General features: G+C 59.1%; 1 protein-coding gene across 1 annotated transcript; it reads right to left on the reverse strand.

Annotated features, from left to right (window-relative positions):
* Nucleotides 1-266: 266 nt before the first annotated feature.
* Nucleotides 267-14,834, reverse strand: CSK (C-terminal Src kinase). Its single transcript, XM_069866816.1, has 13 exons — nucleotides 14,720-14,834; nucleotides 5,658-5,735; nucleotides 5,151-5,264; nucleotides 4,532-4,644; nucleotides 4,058-4,277; nucleotides 3,555-3,648; nucleotides 2,682-2,747; nucleotides 2,442-2,541; nucleotides 2,201-2,291; nucleotides 1,851-1,924; nucleotides 1,543-1,738; nucleotides 1,277-1,363; nucleotides 267-1,173 (listed from the first exon to the last, which is right to left on the reverse strand). Exons 2-13 carry the CDS (start codon nucleotides 5,670-5,672, stop codon nucleotides 991-993), a joined length of 1,353 nt encoding a protein of 450 aa, XP_069722917.1. The 5' UTR covers nucleotides 5,673-5,735; nucleotides 14,720-14,834; the 3' UTR covers nucleotides 267-990.
* Between the last annotated feature and the right edge of the window lie 1,268 nt (nucleotides 14,835-16,102).

The raw sequence follows: 16,102 nt of genomic DNA on the forward strand, positions 1-16,102 counted from the left end.
GCTGGTGGCACGAGGGGTCTGACATGGTTCAGTTCACCTCTTTGCAGCTGTCCTCTCCTGGCATCCTCCAAACCCATCCTGAAGGATGCTGGTAGGCACCAAGCATCCCAAATCCCCCCTCCTGCCACCGGGACTGGGACACCGAAGGCAATGACCCCACCTTGGACCCTGCCAGGGGACACCAGGGCGCTGTGTCCTCCCGTCTAGGGCTGCATCCCATGGGAGCAGAGCCGGAGACAGAGGGGCGGTGAGGCGGGATGCGCCGCGTCCGTATGGAATGGGTTTCTTTTAATTACAGTTTGAATCTCACAGTTGGTAGCATTACATGAGAATAAAGCACTGGACAGAACTGGAAAAAAAGGCCTCTGGAGACAGCATGCAAACATTGCAACGAGTTTAAAGCAAAACAACCCAAAAAAAAGCATCTCGTGGGGACGCGGCCGCACTCTCCCGACCGGGCAGCGAGTCCAGCGTCTTCCCTTTAACCATCACTTCTGTCGCTGGGGTTTCCTTTTTTGTGTGTCCGTTTCATTGGCTTCTTTGTTTTATTATTTTTCTTTTATTAACCTTCTTCTCTCTCTTTTTTCTTTTTTTTTTTCTTCTTTTAATTACATTAAAAAATAAGATTCGTACTTTAGTAAAACACCCAGCACTCAGCTGGGTCCTGCTTGAAATAATAAAAAAACAACAAAAAAAACCCAACACAACCCCCCCAAAACTGAGAAAACAAACAATAAACCACCCCAAAAATTAAAAAAAAAACAACCCCGAGCCTGGGAAACAAAAAAAACCACCCCAAAACCTGGGAAAAAAAAAAAAAAGACTGATTTGGAAGTTGGGAAGCGACCAGGAGACTTGGAATTTGGGGAACGCCACCCCCAGGGTTCCCTCCCGGCCGCTCCTGGGGCTGAGCAGGGGGGGCTGTGTCCACCCCGGTCCCCCCGCCCCAGCGCGGGGCCCCCGCGGCTGCCAGGGTGCTGAGCCCCCCTCTCACAGGTAGAGCTCCTTCTCTTTGATATGCACTAGCTGTTCGCGGAGCTGGTGGAAGGACGGCCGGTGGCCGGGGTCCAGGGTCCAGCACTTCTTCATCACCTCGTAGACGACGGCGGGACAACCGTCGGGAGCATCCATCTTATAGCCCTTCTCCACGCGGGGTACCACGTCCTTCAGGGGCTGCGATGGGGTTCAGGAGGAGGGAGGGGGTCAGTTCTCCCCCAAAATGAGGGTTTAATCCCCCCACAAAAACCCAAACGGGGTCGGGATGGTCCTCACTTACGATTCTCGGATAAGGCACTCGCCCGAAGGAGTAGATTTCCCAGAGGAGGATCCCGAAGCTCCACACGTCTGACTTGGTGGAGAATTTCTAGAGAGGGAGGAGAGAAGCCCCATGAGTGGGCTCAGGCAGGGATAAGGCAGCAGATCATCTCCACCCTCAGGTTTTTGGGGTTGGACAGCAGGAATTTGGGATCCATCTCTGGGTGGGCAACTCGTGATGTGCCCAAACTTGGACTGTGTCCCACAACTCCCCCTCCGCTCACCCACCTTTTCTCTAAGTGCTTCTGGTGCCGTCCACTTCACTGGCAGCTTCCCTGTGTCCTGCGTGGAGGAGGCTTCCTTGGTCAGCCCAAAATCACTGACCTTCGCAATGTTGTCCTCTGAGACCAAGACGTTCCTCGCCGCCAAGTCCCGATGGACAAAGTTGTTGGCTTCCAGGTACTCCATGGCTTCACAGACATCTCTGGTTGGGATGGGAGGGAGAAGGGGGTTAGTGAGGTGGCTCCAAAACACCAGTGGGAGCAGGTCAGGGTGGGAGGCACGGCCAACTCTTGGTGTCTCGTGGCCATACTTACAAGGAGAACTTCAGCAAGCAGTCTGCACCGAGGACTGACCGCCCACGCGACCGCAAGTAATCTACTAGGCTGCCCTGCAGGGATGGAGAGAGATGGTGCCACCAGGGTCAGCATCCCACCCACTGCCCTCTCCTACATGGGGCAGGACCTGGGGATAATGATGGGGCAGGACCCGAGGATGATGTCCCTCCCTTGGAGCCAGCGATGGGGCACGGGACAGCCTCGCCACCCCCAAACACCACGGGGGCCCCAGAAAGATGCCATCCAAGCTGGGATGACCCAGTTGGGTGATGCCCTGGGACCCTGTGAGGGGTATAAAGGGGCAGAGCAGGAGGGGTGAGGGGTCTCACCTTGGCCATGTACTCGGTGACGATGTAAAGGCCGCTCTTCTCCTCCACGATCACTCCCAGGAGCTGCACCAGGTTGCTGTGTCGGAGCTGCCTGTGCGGTGCAGGAGGGCTCAGGGCAGGGTTTTGGGGAGAAGGGGGAGCTCCCACAGTCCCCGCAGGGTATCAGGGACCACCCATATCCACTCATACGGATGAAGCTACCCCCTGGCTTGCATTGTCCCCCCCTCCCCATACCACTCACGTCATCACGGACGCCTCCGCCAGAAAGGCTTGCGCTGTGGCATCATTTTTAATGCACTTCACGGCGACTTTGTTCCCCCGGTAATCCCCGAGCATCACGTCTGCGGGCAGAGAGAGACGGGCACGGGAGGCACTGGGGAGCATCCCAGCCTCCTGGGGTCCCCACCACCACCCTGGGTGGCTGCAGAGGAGCCCCCCACCACCCCAAGAGCCACCACGGTGTTGGGGACATGGGTCTCACCTCCAAATTCCCCTTTGCCGATGATCTGCAGCAGCTTGAGGTCCTTCATGTTGAGGGCCCAACCGCCTGTGGGAGAGGGGAAAGGGAGAGGCACAACAACCTTGGGCAGCTACAGACTAGGAGAAGTCTGGCTGGAAAGCTGCCTGGAGGAGAGGGACCTGGGGGTGTTGGTTGACAGCGACTGAACATGAGCCAGCAGGGGCCGAGGTGGCCAAGAAGGCCAACGGCATCTGGGCTTGGATCAGACACGGCGTGGCCAGCAGGTCCAGGGAGGTTCTTCTCCCTCTGGACTCGGCACTGGGGAGACCGCTCCTCGAATCCTGTGTTCAGGTCTGGGCCCCTCACCACAAGAAGGATGTTGAGGCTCTGGAGCGAGTCCAGAGAAGAGCAACAAAGCTGGTGAGGGGGCTGGAGAACAGGCCTTATGAGGAACGGCTGAGAGAGCTGGGGGTGTTTAGCCTGGAGAAGAGGAGGCTGAGGGGAGACCTCATTGCTCTCTACAACTACCTGAAAGGAGGTTGTGGAGAGGAGGGAGCTGGGCTCTTCTCCCAAGTGACAGGGGACAGGACGAGAGGGAATGGCCTCAAGTTCTGCTGGGGGAGGTTTAGGCTGAACATTATGAAAAAATTTTTTCACGGAAAGGGTCATTGGGCATTGGAACAGGCTGCTCAGGGAGGTGGTTGAGTCCCCTTCCCTGGAGGGGTTTAAGAGACAGGTGGATGAGGCGCTGAGGGACATGGTTTAGTGATCGGTGGGAATGGTTGGACTCAATGATCCGGTGGGTCTTTTCCAACCTAGTGATTCTATGATTCAATGAGAGTGAGGAGGTGCTGCTGGGTCCCCAGGAGCCGGGGAAGGGCCAGGGCCACTCACTGCGGGAGAACTCGTCCTGCGCCGCTACCGTCCCCTCCATCACTTTGGGTTTGATGAGGCGGGTGCAGAGCCCATCGGCGTCCGTGGTGTAATGCTGGGGGAGAAGCAGGTGAGAGGCAGCCACCAGGGACAGGCGGTGGCACACTGGGGTGGGGGGTCCCCGCCAAGACAATGCCAGGCTCTGGGATCCCACCAGGTGGCAGCACCAGGCCACGGATGGGACCCGGGGGGCTGGAGGGGTCCCTGTCCCTCCTCCCGGTCCCTCTGTCCCCTGCACATCCAACCATCCCCTCCATCCTAGCCCCGTCCTCCCCTTACCCCAAGGGTCTGTCCCCAGCAGCCTCAACTCATGGGGTCAGCAGAGAAGGTCCCACCATCTCCCGGGCTCCAGACCTTCACCACACGAGCTGTGACCCCTGATGTCCTCCCCCCAGCTCCACACCTAAGGTCCCTGGGCTGGGGACAGAAGAGGTGGCAGCTCTCGTTAGCAGGCGAGATCTCACCTCCACCAGCTGCATGAGGTTTTCAAAGTAGACCTCCTCGTCGATGCTCAGCTTGCTGGAGGAGTAGATGATGCGGTAGTGCTCCACCTTCCCCTCGCAGCTGACGCACAGGGTGTAGTCCCCAGGGTAGTTGGTGCTCTCCCGCACCAAGAAAAGCCCCGTCTCAGGGGGGTACAGCAGCCGTTCTGCCTGCTCCCGCGTGATCTTTCCATGAAACCACCTGCAATGGGACATGTAGAGCAGGTCAAGGACCAGGAACGTGCTGGCTGGAGCCGTGTGGGGTTGTGGCTAGGGGCCACAGGGCAGCCTGCATCCCTCCTAGGACACAGCTCCTTCCACAGCATCCTGATCCCCTCCTCTTGGTCCCCAACCCGGGACTCAGCCCCAGCTCCTCCAGACTGGGGGTCACCAGTGGCTCTGGGATGCGGCGGGGACACCAAAACGATCCATCCACACGTGTCTGTGGATACTCACGGCATCAGGCTGAGCTTGATTCCAGCTTTCACTCCTTCCCGCTTCTGCACGTAGTTAGCGGGAATGATGCCCTCCCGGCCCACCTTGTTCTTTGCCTTGTACCAGTTGGGATCCTGTGGGGACAGCAGAGATGGCACAACGAGCCCACGGCTCCTGGAGATGGCAGCATCCCACCCCAGGGGCCTTCGGGAGGGTCAGTGCTGCCCCAGGGCTCAGCTGCAAAGGTCAGGGGCCAGCAAACCCCGATGCTGGTGGCCAAGAGGAGCTGAGCCCTCATGGTCACTGCGACCTTGGAGGCATCTCAGAGCCCTGGAATCCACAGCCTCTCCATTCTTCTCCCCAGGTGCTGTGCACAGCATCGCTCCCCAGTCACGAGCCCCTCCCCTCCCTCCTCCGCCTCCCGCGAAGCCCGCAAGAGGCTTCCATCTCAGAGAAACCTTAACTAACGAGGCCATGGATTAATTAACCAAACACCTGGCCTGATTCCTGCCCTGCCAGCTCTGTGGGACTTCCAGTGGGACAAGGGAATCCCACAGCACACGGCAAACGCCGTGCCCTTAGATGCATCCCACGAAAATTCTGGCCCGGGGGAGCGTCCGTGGGGAGGCACTGGCCTTACCTTGGTGACGGAGACAATGGTGAGAACGTCTCCTTTGCTGAAGGGCAGGTCCTGCTCGGCGGTACCGTGGAAGTTGTACTTGGCGATACATTCTGTACCGGATGGCCAAACGGCCTGGCCAGGGAGAGGGACGGCATCAGAGCCTGGCTGGGCACATCTCCCACCCCTGGTCCACCCGACCCACAGGGACCGCCCCCCACGGGCACATGGGGCTCCTCTTCCTCTGATGCAAACCCAAATAAGACCCACTTAGAGCAGGAGCAGTTTTGGGGGATTTGTCGCGGCCCCGGGAACTCAGACGATGTTTGTCAGCTGCAATGGGGCCAGGGAGAAGGAAGGAGACACAAAAAACTGCAGGTCCTCATGTCGCTGGGCTTCTGCAGCAGCACAACGGGACAGGGACCAAGCATCCCCATGTCCCTCCTCAGCCCCGGGCCACCTCTGAAGCTGATGGAAAGGCTGAAGAGCTGGTTCCATCCCTGCCTCTCCTCTCTGCCCAGCGCTTACCTGCATCCCTGACATCTTCTCCGGAGTCTGAGGGGCACGAATCTCACAGTGGGGACACCTCACTTGGTACCATGAGACCTGGGGAGGGAAAGGACCACAGCGAACTGGGCATGGTGGGGATGCAAAGCTCCCCTGCAAAAGATGCTCCCCTGCAAAAGATGCTCCCCGAGCCATGCAAATGTCTTTTCTAGCACCAAGAAGGGACCAGATCTCCTCCAAGGTGCTGCTTTCACATGTTCTCAAACCAATGGGAAAGTGAGAGCTCCGGATCCCCTCAGCCAGGGACCAGACCGGCGCAGAGCTGCTCACTGGGATTATAAGGTCTTTGCATGGATACAGCTTCTTAAGAGCAGAGGTTTTACACGCTGCGTGGCCACTGCAGTATCTGCATCAACAATCCAAGGAAAAACAGAGAGGGATGGAGATGCCTGGGGATGGGAGTATCTCCAGGGGCAGCTGATGCCCGTTCTGCAGCACAGGGTGGTTCCTGCACCATAGTAGAATCACAGTTATTAATGCTGGAAAAGAGCTCTAAGATCATCCAGTCCAGCCATCAGACCAACACCACCCTGCCCACTAAACCTTGTCCTGAAGAGCCACATTTATACAGGTTTCAAACCCCTTCAGGGATGGAGACTCCACCATCATCCTGGGCAGCCTCTGCCAGGGCTTCACCATTCTTTCAACAAAGAAATTTTTTCTTATGTCCAACCTAAACCTCCCCTGACACAACTTGAGGCCATTTCCTCTCCTCCTATCCCTTATTCCTTGGGAGAAGACCCCAGCACCCACCTTGCTCCAACCTCCTTTCTGGGAGCTGCAGAGAGCGACAAGGTCTCCTCTCAGCCCCATCTTCTCCAGCACAGTCAGCCCCACATCCCTCAGCCACCTCCAGAACCCCTGGGCTCCAGCCCCTTCCCCAGCTCCGTTCCCTTCTCTGGACGCGCTCCAGCCCCTCAAGGTCTTTCTTGCACTGAGGGGCCCAAAACTGAACCCGGGATTCGAGGTGTGGCTGATCTGAGCCAGGACGCTGATGGCCTTCTCGGCAATAAGAAGCCCTGAACCCTTTGCCCAGCATGTGTACGACTGCCTGTGTCTTGAAAAATCCCCTCAGCCTCATCCTGCCAAGCCTCCTCCTCCCCATCTCTGGTGGTGCCAGCGAGGCAGCCCGCGGTCCCTGCACACCAAGGGGGAAACTGAGGCACGGGGGGGGCGAGGGGATCCGGCCAGCGAGGTGCAGCTCCCCCGACACCCACCATGTAGCGCGGTCCCTTCCTCGGGGCTGAGCAGCCAGAGCCCTGCTCTCCCACGATGCCTGGGAGAGAGCTTCCCAGGCCCGAGATCCAAAAGAAACAGAGAATAAATCGATATCCTGCAGGATAAATCCATTTCCTGCAGCATCCATGGGCATTCTGGGACACAGGAGCTTCCGCCGGCTCCTAAATCCCACTGGGATGCGCTAAGCGGGGGTGCTGGGCTCCCCCCGGCACTTCGCCGAGGCCCCAGGCTGGGTCACATCCTGCCCTGGTGCGTGGGAAGGGAACAAACCCGGCTTTATTCTCGCCGCTCCGACCCCCGGGAAGAGATGAAGTCAGCGGCCTCGGCATCAAACCCGCCTTTTCTTGGGCTGAGGCGCTGGGGTCACCCCTGTCCAGGGACACGGGGCGGGATGTGTGGGATGCAGGCAGAGCATCCCTGCTCGCGCACCCTCAAACCACCCCAAAATACAGCGATTAATACATTGTACGGCTTCGGGACCATCGATGGCTACCACTCCCGGCCCCGCTGTCAGCAGCTCTGAGTATTTTGGGAAGGAGGAACCGAAACGAGGGGCAAGGCTGTCAAGAGACGGGAGGAGGAAGAAGATAAAGGGGTAGAACCACGCGGAGGAAGAGAGCGGGTGCAAACGCGGCCCTGTTTCCACCACAGTCGTGCCCAGACCCCTCCGGAAAAGGCGTCACGCTGCCACCACCTCCCTCACCTTCCTCCGGAGTGGGGACACGCCACGAGTCCCTTTATTTTTGGCATCAGAGAAGAGCAAGTGAAGCTCAGAGGCTCACCCTACGGACACAGCGTGGGGACCTGATGCTGAATCATAAAATCATAGAATCACCAGGTTGGAAGAGACCCACCGCATCATTGAGTCCAACCATTCCTATCAAACACTAAACCATGTCCCTCAGCACCTCGTCCATCCGTCTCTTAAACCCCTCCAGGGGAGGGGACTCAACCCCCTCCCTGGGCAGCCTCTGCCAGTGCCCAATGACCCTTTCTGTGAAAACTTTTTCCTAATGTTCAGCCTAAACCTCCCTTGGTGGAGCTTGAGGCCATTCCCTCTCGTCCTGTCCCCCGTCACTTGGGAGAAGAGCCTAGCTCCCTCCTCTCCACAACTTCTTTTAGGTAGTTGTGGAGAGCAATGAGGTCTCCCCTCAGCCTCCATCACTGCAGTGTCTGGGCCTCCTGTGTCAGGGTGCTTTTTGGGGCTGTTGATGAAGAAAAACCTCTCCAGAAGGCACCCAAACCCAACTTGATGGCACCTATGAGCCTGAAGACGCTGCTATGGAGGCAGCTGGGAGACAAGGGAGGGCAGCACTGGATGATGCTGGATGGGAAAGCACCAGCTGGGAACACAGTCCCCCACCTGAGATGACCCCAGCTCAAACTCTCTTCATCTTCCAGCTGACTTTTGGTTAAATTCTGAATTTACACCCAGAGTGGAGCAAAAATTTCAGCAAAGGGTCCAGATGTGGCTGGTCTAAAACACAGTCCAAGGAAAATGGGGAATAAACCACACCCCTCCATCCAAGAGGGATTCACAGAATCCTAGAATGGTTTGGGTTGGAGGGGACCTTAAAGCCCATCCAGTCCCAACCCCCTGCCATGGGCAGGGACACCTCCCACTGCATCAGGGGCTCCAAGCCTCATTCAACCTGGCCTTGAACCCCACCAGGGACGGGGCAGCCACAGCTTCCCTGGGAAACCTGGGCGAGGGCCTCCCCAACCTCACAGGAAAACATTTCTTCCCAAGATCTCATCTCCATCTCCCCTCTTTCAACTGAAAACCATTCCCCCTCATTCCATCTTTGCACTCCCTGATCAAGAGCCCCTCCCCAGCTTTCCTGGAGCCCCTTTCAGTACTGGGAGGCTGCGACGAGGTTCAGCTAAAGGCTGGAAGGAGCAGGTTTAAGAAGAGATGCCCCTTTGCCAGGAATTTCCCATTTTCAGCTCCGTTCCCCATCCTGCGCCCTGTGGTGACGCTGAGCAGAAGCCCCGGGTGTTGCTCAAGGAGCCGCTCATCACCAAAGCGCTGAGTCAGCACTTCCCACCCTCCGACCGCTCCGACCCTGCAGTTTTAAAACAACCCAAGAAGAAAGAGCAGCCGGAGGAAGGTTTCACCCAAGATGCGACTTCGCCTGGAAAATCTCAGCCGGAGCTGGATGGGGTTGCTGAGGAGCATCGTCAGGAAGGGATGCCCAAGGGTCCATCCCTGGAGCGCAGCCCATCTGGAGGCTGGAAAAGCCATTTCTCACCCTGGGTGAGAGCGGGATCTTTCTAATCCCTTAGGCCAGTTGTTTGGGCTTTCAACTCACGAACACCACTAGAATTTATATTTTATAGATGCAGAGAGGATACAAAATTTATAGCCTGCCTTCGGGCTTTTGAGTCTTAATAAGGAACATTGTTTCCCCTCTTTTAAAGAGGAAACTGGCCCAGCAAATCCCTCCAAGAGGAACGTGCTCCCAGCATTTTTACCTTCCCAGACTGTGGAATTTGGTGGCCTTGGATGGTGGCATTGTTATAAATATAGTGCAAGAAATTTACTTATTAGGTATAGAGGGGAACGTGGATAACAGCACATGCACTGCCTTTTGCTGAGCCCCCGTCCCTATTTCAGATCAGCCCCTCTTCCCCTCAACTGTGACTTCTAAGCAGCAGCCTGATTTTTGGGTTTTTTGAGTTTTGGGGCTGCTAGTCTACATCGCTGGCTCAGGCTGAGCTTCTCACCCCCGAGTACCCCAAGTCGTTCTCTTCAGGGCTGCTCCCAATCCATTCTCCACCCAGCCTGTCTTTGTGCTTGGAATAATCATTAGCTAATTTCTGCCTCCGAGACGAGGCTTTCTGAAGAGGAGGAAACCGCACACCCCTGAGAGCACCGAGCTGCGGGGCCGCTGCCAACCGGCTCCCCGTAAGGCACTGCTGCCTGTGGTGGCCTCATGTGACAGCCAGCGGTTCCTGCCGAGCGCGTCACCCGCTGTCACCCAGCCTGGCCCCAACCGCGTGCCCACGTTTGCTTCCGATGGCTGGGCTCATCCCTACAGGAGGCTGGGGTGGGAGAAGGACGCGGTGATGCCAGCGTGGATCCAGAGCCTAAAGGCAGCATCCCCTGTCATCCCTGCTGGGAAAGCCCTGGCACTGTCCCTTTACTCCTAAAGGAAAAGTCCTTTCCCAAGGAGGATGTGCAGCAGCAGTAGTCAGCTTGAAAAAGATGAATAACAATTAAAAAAGCAGCCAGGATGCAGCCCAGCCCATTCAGCAGAGCCAAGCACCAGGCTTGGCTACTCTTCCAGGAGGGTTGTGCTCCTCCAGGAAACTCCCCATCCCCAAAGTGGGGCTTGGGAAAGCAGCTGGGGCACGCAGGGAAACCCACCAGCATTTTCTCTGCTGAAAACCACATCTGTGTTTTCCCCATCCTCTGCATCCTTTGAGCATCCCTCTGAGATCCCATCCGAGCATCGCCCTGAGATCCCATCCGAGCATCGCTCTGAGATCCCATCTGAGCATCCCTCTGAGATCACACCTGAGCATCGCTCTGAGATCACACCTGACTATTGCTCCGAGATCCCTTCCGAGCATCGCTCTGACCCATCTGAGCCATCGCTCTGAGATCCCATCCGAGCCATCGCTCTGACCCATCCGAGCCATTGCTCTGACCCATCCGAGCCATCGCTCTGAGATCCCACCTGAGCATCGCTCTGAGATCCCATCCGAGTCATCGCTCTGAGATCCCACTTGAGCATCGCTCTGAGATCCCACTTGAGCATCGCTCTGAGATACCATCCGACTATTGCTCCGAGACCCCTTCCAAGCATCGCTCTGACCCATCCGAGCCATCATTCTGAGATCCCATCCCAGCATCTCTCTGAGATCCCATCTGAGCCATCGCTCTGAGATCCCATCCGAGCATCTCTAGAGCTGCTCTGCCCAGGCACCCCGATGAGGAACCTCAGCCTGACGCTGCACCTCAGGAAGGATGTGCCTGGTCCCCACCACCTCCTTCCCAGCCCTGCTCCTAGATTTCCCTCTGGGAAGCCTGGATTGGCGGCCGAGTGCTGGGCAGGGTAGGTGCTGCAGATACCTTTACCACCCCGATAATCCAAAGGGCACCAGGGAAACAAGACGAGGGAAACCTTTCCTCTCATTAATCACCAGCATTTCCTTCTCCTGACAAAATTATGCTGTGCCAAACCTACAGGAAGGCTGGGATGGTCTCCGGTGCGGGGAATTTGGGACCCACAGCCCAAAGAGCATCAGCACCGTGGCATGGGTTAGGGGGAAAGATGCCGCAGTTCCATTTCAAACCCAATTAGCCGGGGAGAAACGGGGAGCAGACCCTGCCCAGCACCAGCAAAGCATGACTATTATAAATTTTAAGTAAAGTTTAGCTGTAGATGGTCTGAAAGCTTCATTCCCATTGGAAATAGACGTGTGGATACATCTGTGCCGACCCCGCTCCGCTCATCCATCTCACCCTCACCAGAACATCTCCCAGCACTCAAAACCCTGAGATTCTTTAAACTTCACATCAAAAACAACCCCAGAACAGACAACATCCTCGCTCTCTCCAACAGATCTTATCGCCCGTTATTACAGGTAACACCTACGATTGCTCTAATCGAAAGCGAACCGTTCCTCCTTGATCTCATCAGCGAGCTGGCTGCGCTCGCAGCGAGGATTTTGCCGCTGCTGCTCTGACCCAGCCTCGGCTGCTGGGGCAAAGGCGGGGGCTTCCTATTTATTTCTGGGGTTTTGCTTCTCTTTTTGTTTTTAAAAGAAAACAAAAATGTTGCTTTTCAAAGCGCAGAAGGAGCCTTGGGGAGTAGTTGGTGGCAGGTGGAGGCCCGGAGAGACGCTGCTCCTGGCCTCCTTGGTGCAGAGGGGGTTTTTCCTGGTTCTCCTCTTCCCTGCAAACACCCCATCAGGGTGATTTTTCCCCCTGTTACCCAACAAATGGGCCTGGCATCCCCTTCCCAGGTCCCGGGTGTCCCCAGGGATGGGGATGTGGCGCGGAGAGGGGCAGCTGCTGGCAAAGTTGCCCCGGCATGGCCTTGAGTCATGCTGGGATGCGGATGAAAGATTCTTTAGCGAGCACGTACCCCAGAACAAAAGGGATGGGGGGGAAGGCAGCGGTGATGGGGTGATTTACACCCTGAATGCCACATCAACTACATCCTGGGGGGAGCATCCCGGTGCTGCTCCCCATCATGAGGTTCACTTCATCACCACCATCCTGCTGATGCTCAAGGAGGGACAAGAGGACAGGAACCCCCTTCTCCCAGGGATGCTCCTGCATCCTTCCACCAGGCTTCCTGCAGGCATCCAGTGGGAACAAACCCCATCACGAGGGCGAAGGGGGGTGAGATCCCCCCTGCCACCCCCTCCTCCCGCTCCCTGGCCTTTGCACCTGTGATTTTAATTGGCTTTTTTACTTTGTTTTCCGCACCATGGCACGGCCTCTTTCGCTCTCGATCAACCGACGGAGCAACAGCCGCTGCTATAAATAACCTGTCACCGCCTTATTGACCAAAAAAAAAAAAAAATTAAAAAAAAAAAATAGAAAACATCACTGCCAGCCTCTTCTGAGGCCCAAACCCAGCTCCCTCCTTCCACCTCAACCGTGCTCAAAAACCCCGCCAGCAGCTTGGGGCTCGGCCTCCTGGTACCAAACCAGCCTTTGGATGGGGTGGGGATGGAGCGGGAGGATGGGGATGCAGGGTGGGGGCCTGGGGATGAAAAGTCAGTCCCCTCCACCCCCAGGGAAGGGGATGATGCTGAGTTCTGGCAGAGCTAGAAGGATGTGGCCTCCTCGCCCTGGGATAGGTCCCTGGGGATGGGGGCTGAAGGAAACACGCCCTTAACCCCCACCACTATGGTCCCTGAGGACAGGGGGGCTGAAGGATGTGCTCCGCAACCCTCAGAACTGGGGTCCCAGGGGAGTGGGGGGTGAAGGAAGCAGCCTCCCCATCCCACGCTGGGGTTCCTGGAGCTGGGAGATGAATCATGCACCCCCCTGTCCTGCACCCCTGGGGCTCAAGGATGTGTGTTCCCCCGCGCTGGGGTCCCGACGGATGGGGGGATGAAGGATGCGACCCTCCCTTCCTAAACTCCTGGAGCTCAAGGATGCCTCCCCGCACTGTGGTCCTTACAGATGGGGGATGAAGGATGCAACCCCCTGTCCTGCACCCCTAGGGCTCAAGGATGCCGCCCTCACACTGGGGTCCCTAAGGAAGGGAAGGATGCAACCTCTCATCCCACATCCCTAGGGCTCAAGGATGTGGGTCCCCTCCCACGCTGGGGTCCTTAAGGATGGGGGATGTAGGATGCATCACCCCCGTCCTTCATCCCTGGGGCTCAAGGATGCCCCCCCAGCACTGGGATTCCTAAGGAAGGGAAGGATGCAACCCCCCGTCCCACGTCGCTGGGGCTCAAGGATGCCCCCCCCGCCCGGGTCCCTACGGATGGGGGATGAAGGACCCAACCCCCAGTCCTGCATCTCTGGAGCTCAGGGATCCCTAAGGATGGGAGGTGAAGAATGCAATCCCCAGTCCTGCATCCCTGGGGCTCAAGGATGTGTCCGTCCCACCCACACCCCCCGCACTGGGGTCCCTGCGAATGGGGGATGAAGGATGCAACCCCCCACCATCCTGCACCCTTGGGCTCAAAGATGCCTCCCCATACTGGGGTCCTTAAGGATGGGGGGTGAAGGATGCATCACCCCCTGCCCAGTCCTGCATCCCTGGGGCTCAGGGATGCCCCCTCCCCGCACTGGGATTCCTAAGGAAGAGAAGGATGCAACCCCCGTCCCACACCCCTGGGGCTCAGGGATGCCCCCCACACTGGGATTCCTAAGGAAGGGAAGGATGCAACCCCCGTCCCACACCCCTGGGACTCAGGGATGCCCCCCACACTGGGATTCCTAAGGAAAGGAAGGATGCAACCCCCGTCCCACACCCCTAGGGCTCAGGGATGCCCCCCACAGCACTGGGATTTCTAAGGAAGGGAAGGATGCAACCCCCCATCCTGCATCTCTGGGGCTCAGGGATGTCCCCCCACACTGGGGTCCTTGCGGATGGAGGATGAAGGATGCAACCCCCCACCATCCTGCACCCTTGGGCTCAAAGATGCCTCCCGGTACTGGGGTCCTTAAGGATGGAGGGTGAAGGATGCATCACCCCCTGCCCAGTCCTGCATCTCTGAGGCTCAAGGATGCCCCCTCCCCGCACTGGGATTCCTAAGGAAGGGAAGGATGCAACCCCCGTCCCACACCCCTGGGACTCAGGGATGCCCCCCACACTGGGATTCCTAAGGAAGGGAAGGATGCAACCCCCCATCCTGCATCTCTGGGGCTCAGGGATGTCCCCCCACACTGGGGTCCTTGCGGATGGAGGATGAAGGATGCAACCCCCCACCATCCTGCACCCTTGGGCTCAGGGATGCCTCCCCGTACTGGGGTCCTTAAGGATGGGGGGTGAAGGATGCATCACCCCCTGCCCAGTCCTGCATCCCTGGGGCTCAGCGATGCCCCCTCCGCACTGGGATTCCTAAGGAAGGGAAGGATGCAACCCCCCATCCTGCATCCCTGGGGCTCAGGGATACCCCCCCGCGCCGGGGTCCCTAAGGATGGGGATGAAGGACGCACCCCCGGTCCCGCGTCCCTCGGGATGGAGGCGGAGCGGCCCGGGACGGCCCCCCCCGTCCCCCTTCTCCCCGGGGCCGGTGTCCCGGAGAGCAGCAGCTCCGCCGGCCCCCATTGTCCCCTCCCGGCCCCCCGGTGCCGCTCTCACCTGGTCGCGGGGGCTCGGCCCGCCGCCCGCTGCTCCATGCGGCGCCGCCGGGGCCTCCGGGCTCGGCTGGGCCGGGGGGGCGGAAGGGGCGGGGCCGGCGGGGAGCGGGAGCGGCGGGGCGGCCGGCGCCCACGGGGCGGGGGGGGCGGCGGGGCCTGCGGCGGCGAGCGGCGCCCGGAACCGGAGCGGGGCCAGCAGCGCGGCCACCACCGCGCCTGCGCCGCCCCGAGCCGAGCGGGGCTGCCACCTGCCGGGGGAGCGGGGACCGAGCCCGCACCGAGCGCCGGGACCGAGCTGGGGGGACCGAGCCGGGACCCGCACCGGGAGCGAGCCCGGGGACCGAGCCGGGGGAACCCGCACCGGGACCGAGCTGGGGGGACCGAGCCGGGACCCGCACCGGGAGCGAGCCCGGGGACCGAGCCGGGACCCGCACCGGGACCGAGCTGGGGGGACCGAGCCGGGACCTGTACCGGGACCGAGCCCGGGGACCGAGCCAGGGGTACCGAGCCAGGGAACCCGCACCGGGACCGAGCCCGGGGACCGAGCCGAGACCCGCACCAGGACCGAGCCCGGGGACCGAGCCGGGGAACCCGCATCGGGACCCACACCGGGAGCGAGCCCGGGGGGACCCGCGCCGGGACCTGGAGCCGCCCCGGGAACGGGACTGGGGCTGCCGCCTGCATGGGACACCCGCCCCGGGACGGGACCCCCCCCGGGATCAGCGCTGAGACCGGACCCGCACGGGCCACGGGACCAGGACGCACCGAGAGCGCCGGGGGCAGCGGCCGCTGTAGCTCGGGGGGCCCTGCCCGCTGCCGGCTCGCGGGGTGCGACACGGTGTGAAACCTCAAAGCCCACCCAGTCCCCCCCCTGCCATGGGCAGGGACACCTCCCACTGGATCAGGGGCTCCAAGCCCCATCCAACCTGGCCTGGAACCCCTCCAGGGATGGGGCAGCCACCCCTGCTCTGGGCAACCTGGGCCAGGGCCTCCCTACCCTCACAGCAAAATATTTCTTCCTAAGATCTCATCTCCATCTCCCCTCTTTCAGCTCAAAACCATTCTTGGTCGTCCTATCTCTGCCCTCACTGATCAAGAGCCCCTCCCCAGCTTTCCTGGAGCCCCTTTCAGTACTGGAGGCTGCTCTAAGGTCTCCCCAGAGCCTTCTCCAGGCTGAACAACCCCAACTATCTCAGCCTGTCCTCGTGTGGAAGGTGCTTCAGCCTTTGGACCATCTCCGTGGCCTCCTCTAGACTCACTCTTATAGATCATAGAATCATAGAATAACCAGGTTGGAAGAGACCCACCAGATCATCGAGTCCAACTATTCCCATCAATCACTAACCCATGTCCCTCAGCACCTTGTCCACCCGTGCCTTAAACC

The sequence above is a fragment of the Phaenicophaeus curvirostris genome, chromosome 12, assembly GCF_032191515.1.
Source record: "Phaenicophaeus curvirostris isolate KB17595 chromosome 12, BPBGC_Pcur_1.0, whole genome shotgun sequence".
Taxonomy (NCBI): Eukaryota; Metazoa; Chordata; class Aves; order Cuculiformes; family Cuculidae; genus Phaenicophaeus; species Phaenicophaeus curvirostris.

What these genes read in the sequence shown, in the direction of transcription:
- CSK (XM_069866816.1), bottom strand. An exon ending in ATCAAGCTCAGCCTGATGCC is followed by an intron (nt 4,278 to 4,531) that starts GTGAGTATCCAC and finishes GTCCCATTGCAG; the next exon opens with GTGGTTTCATGGAAAGATCA. An exon ending in GCAGGACGAGTTCTCCCGCA is followed by an intron (nt 2,748 to 3,554) that starts GTGAGTGGCCCT and finishes CCTCTCCCACAG; the next exon opens with GCGGTTGGGCCCTCAACATG.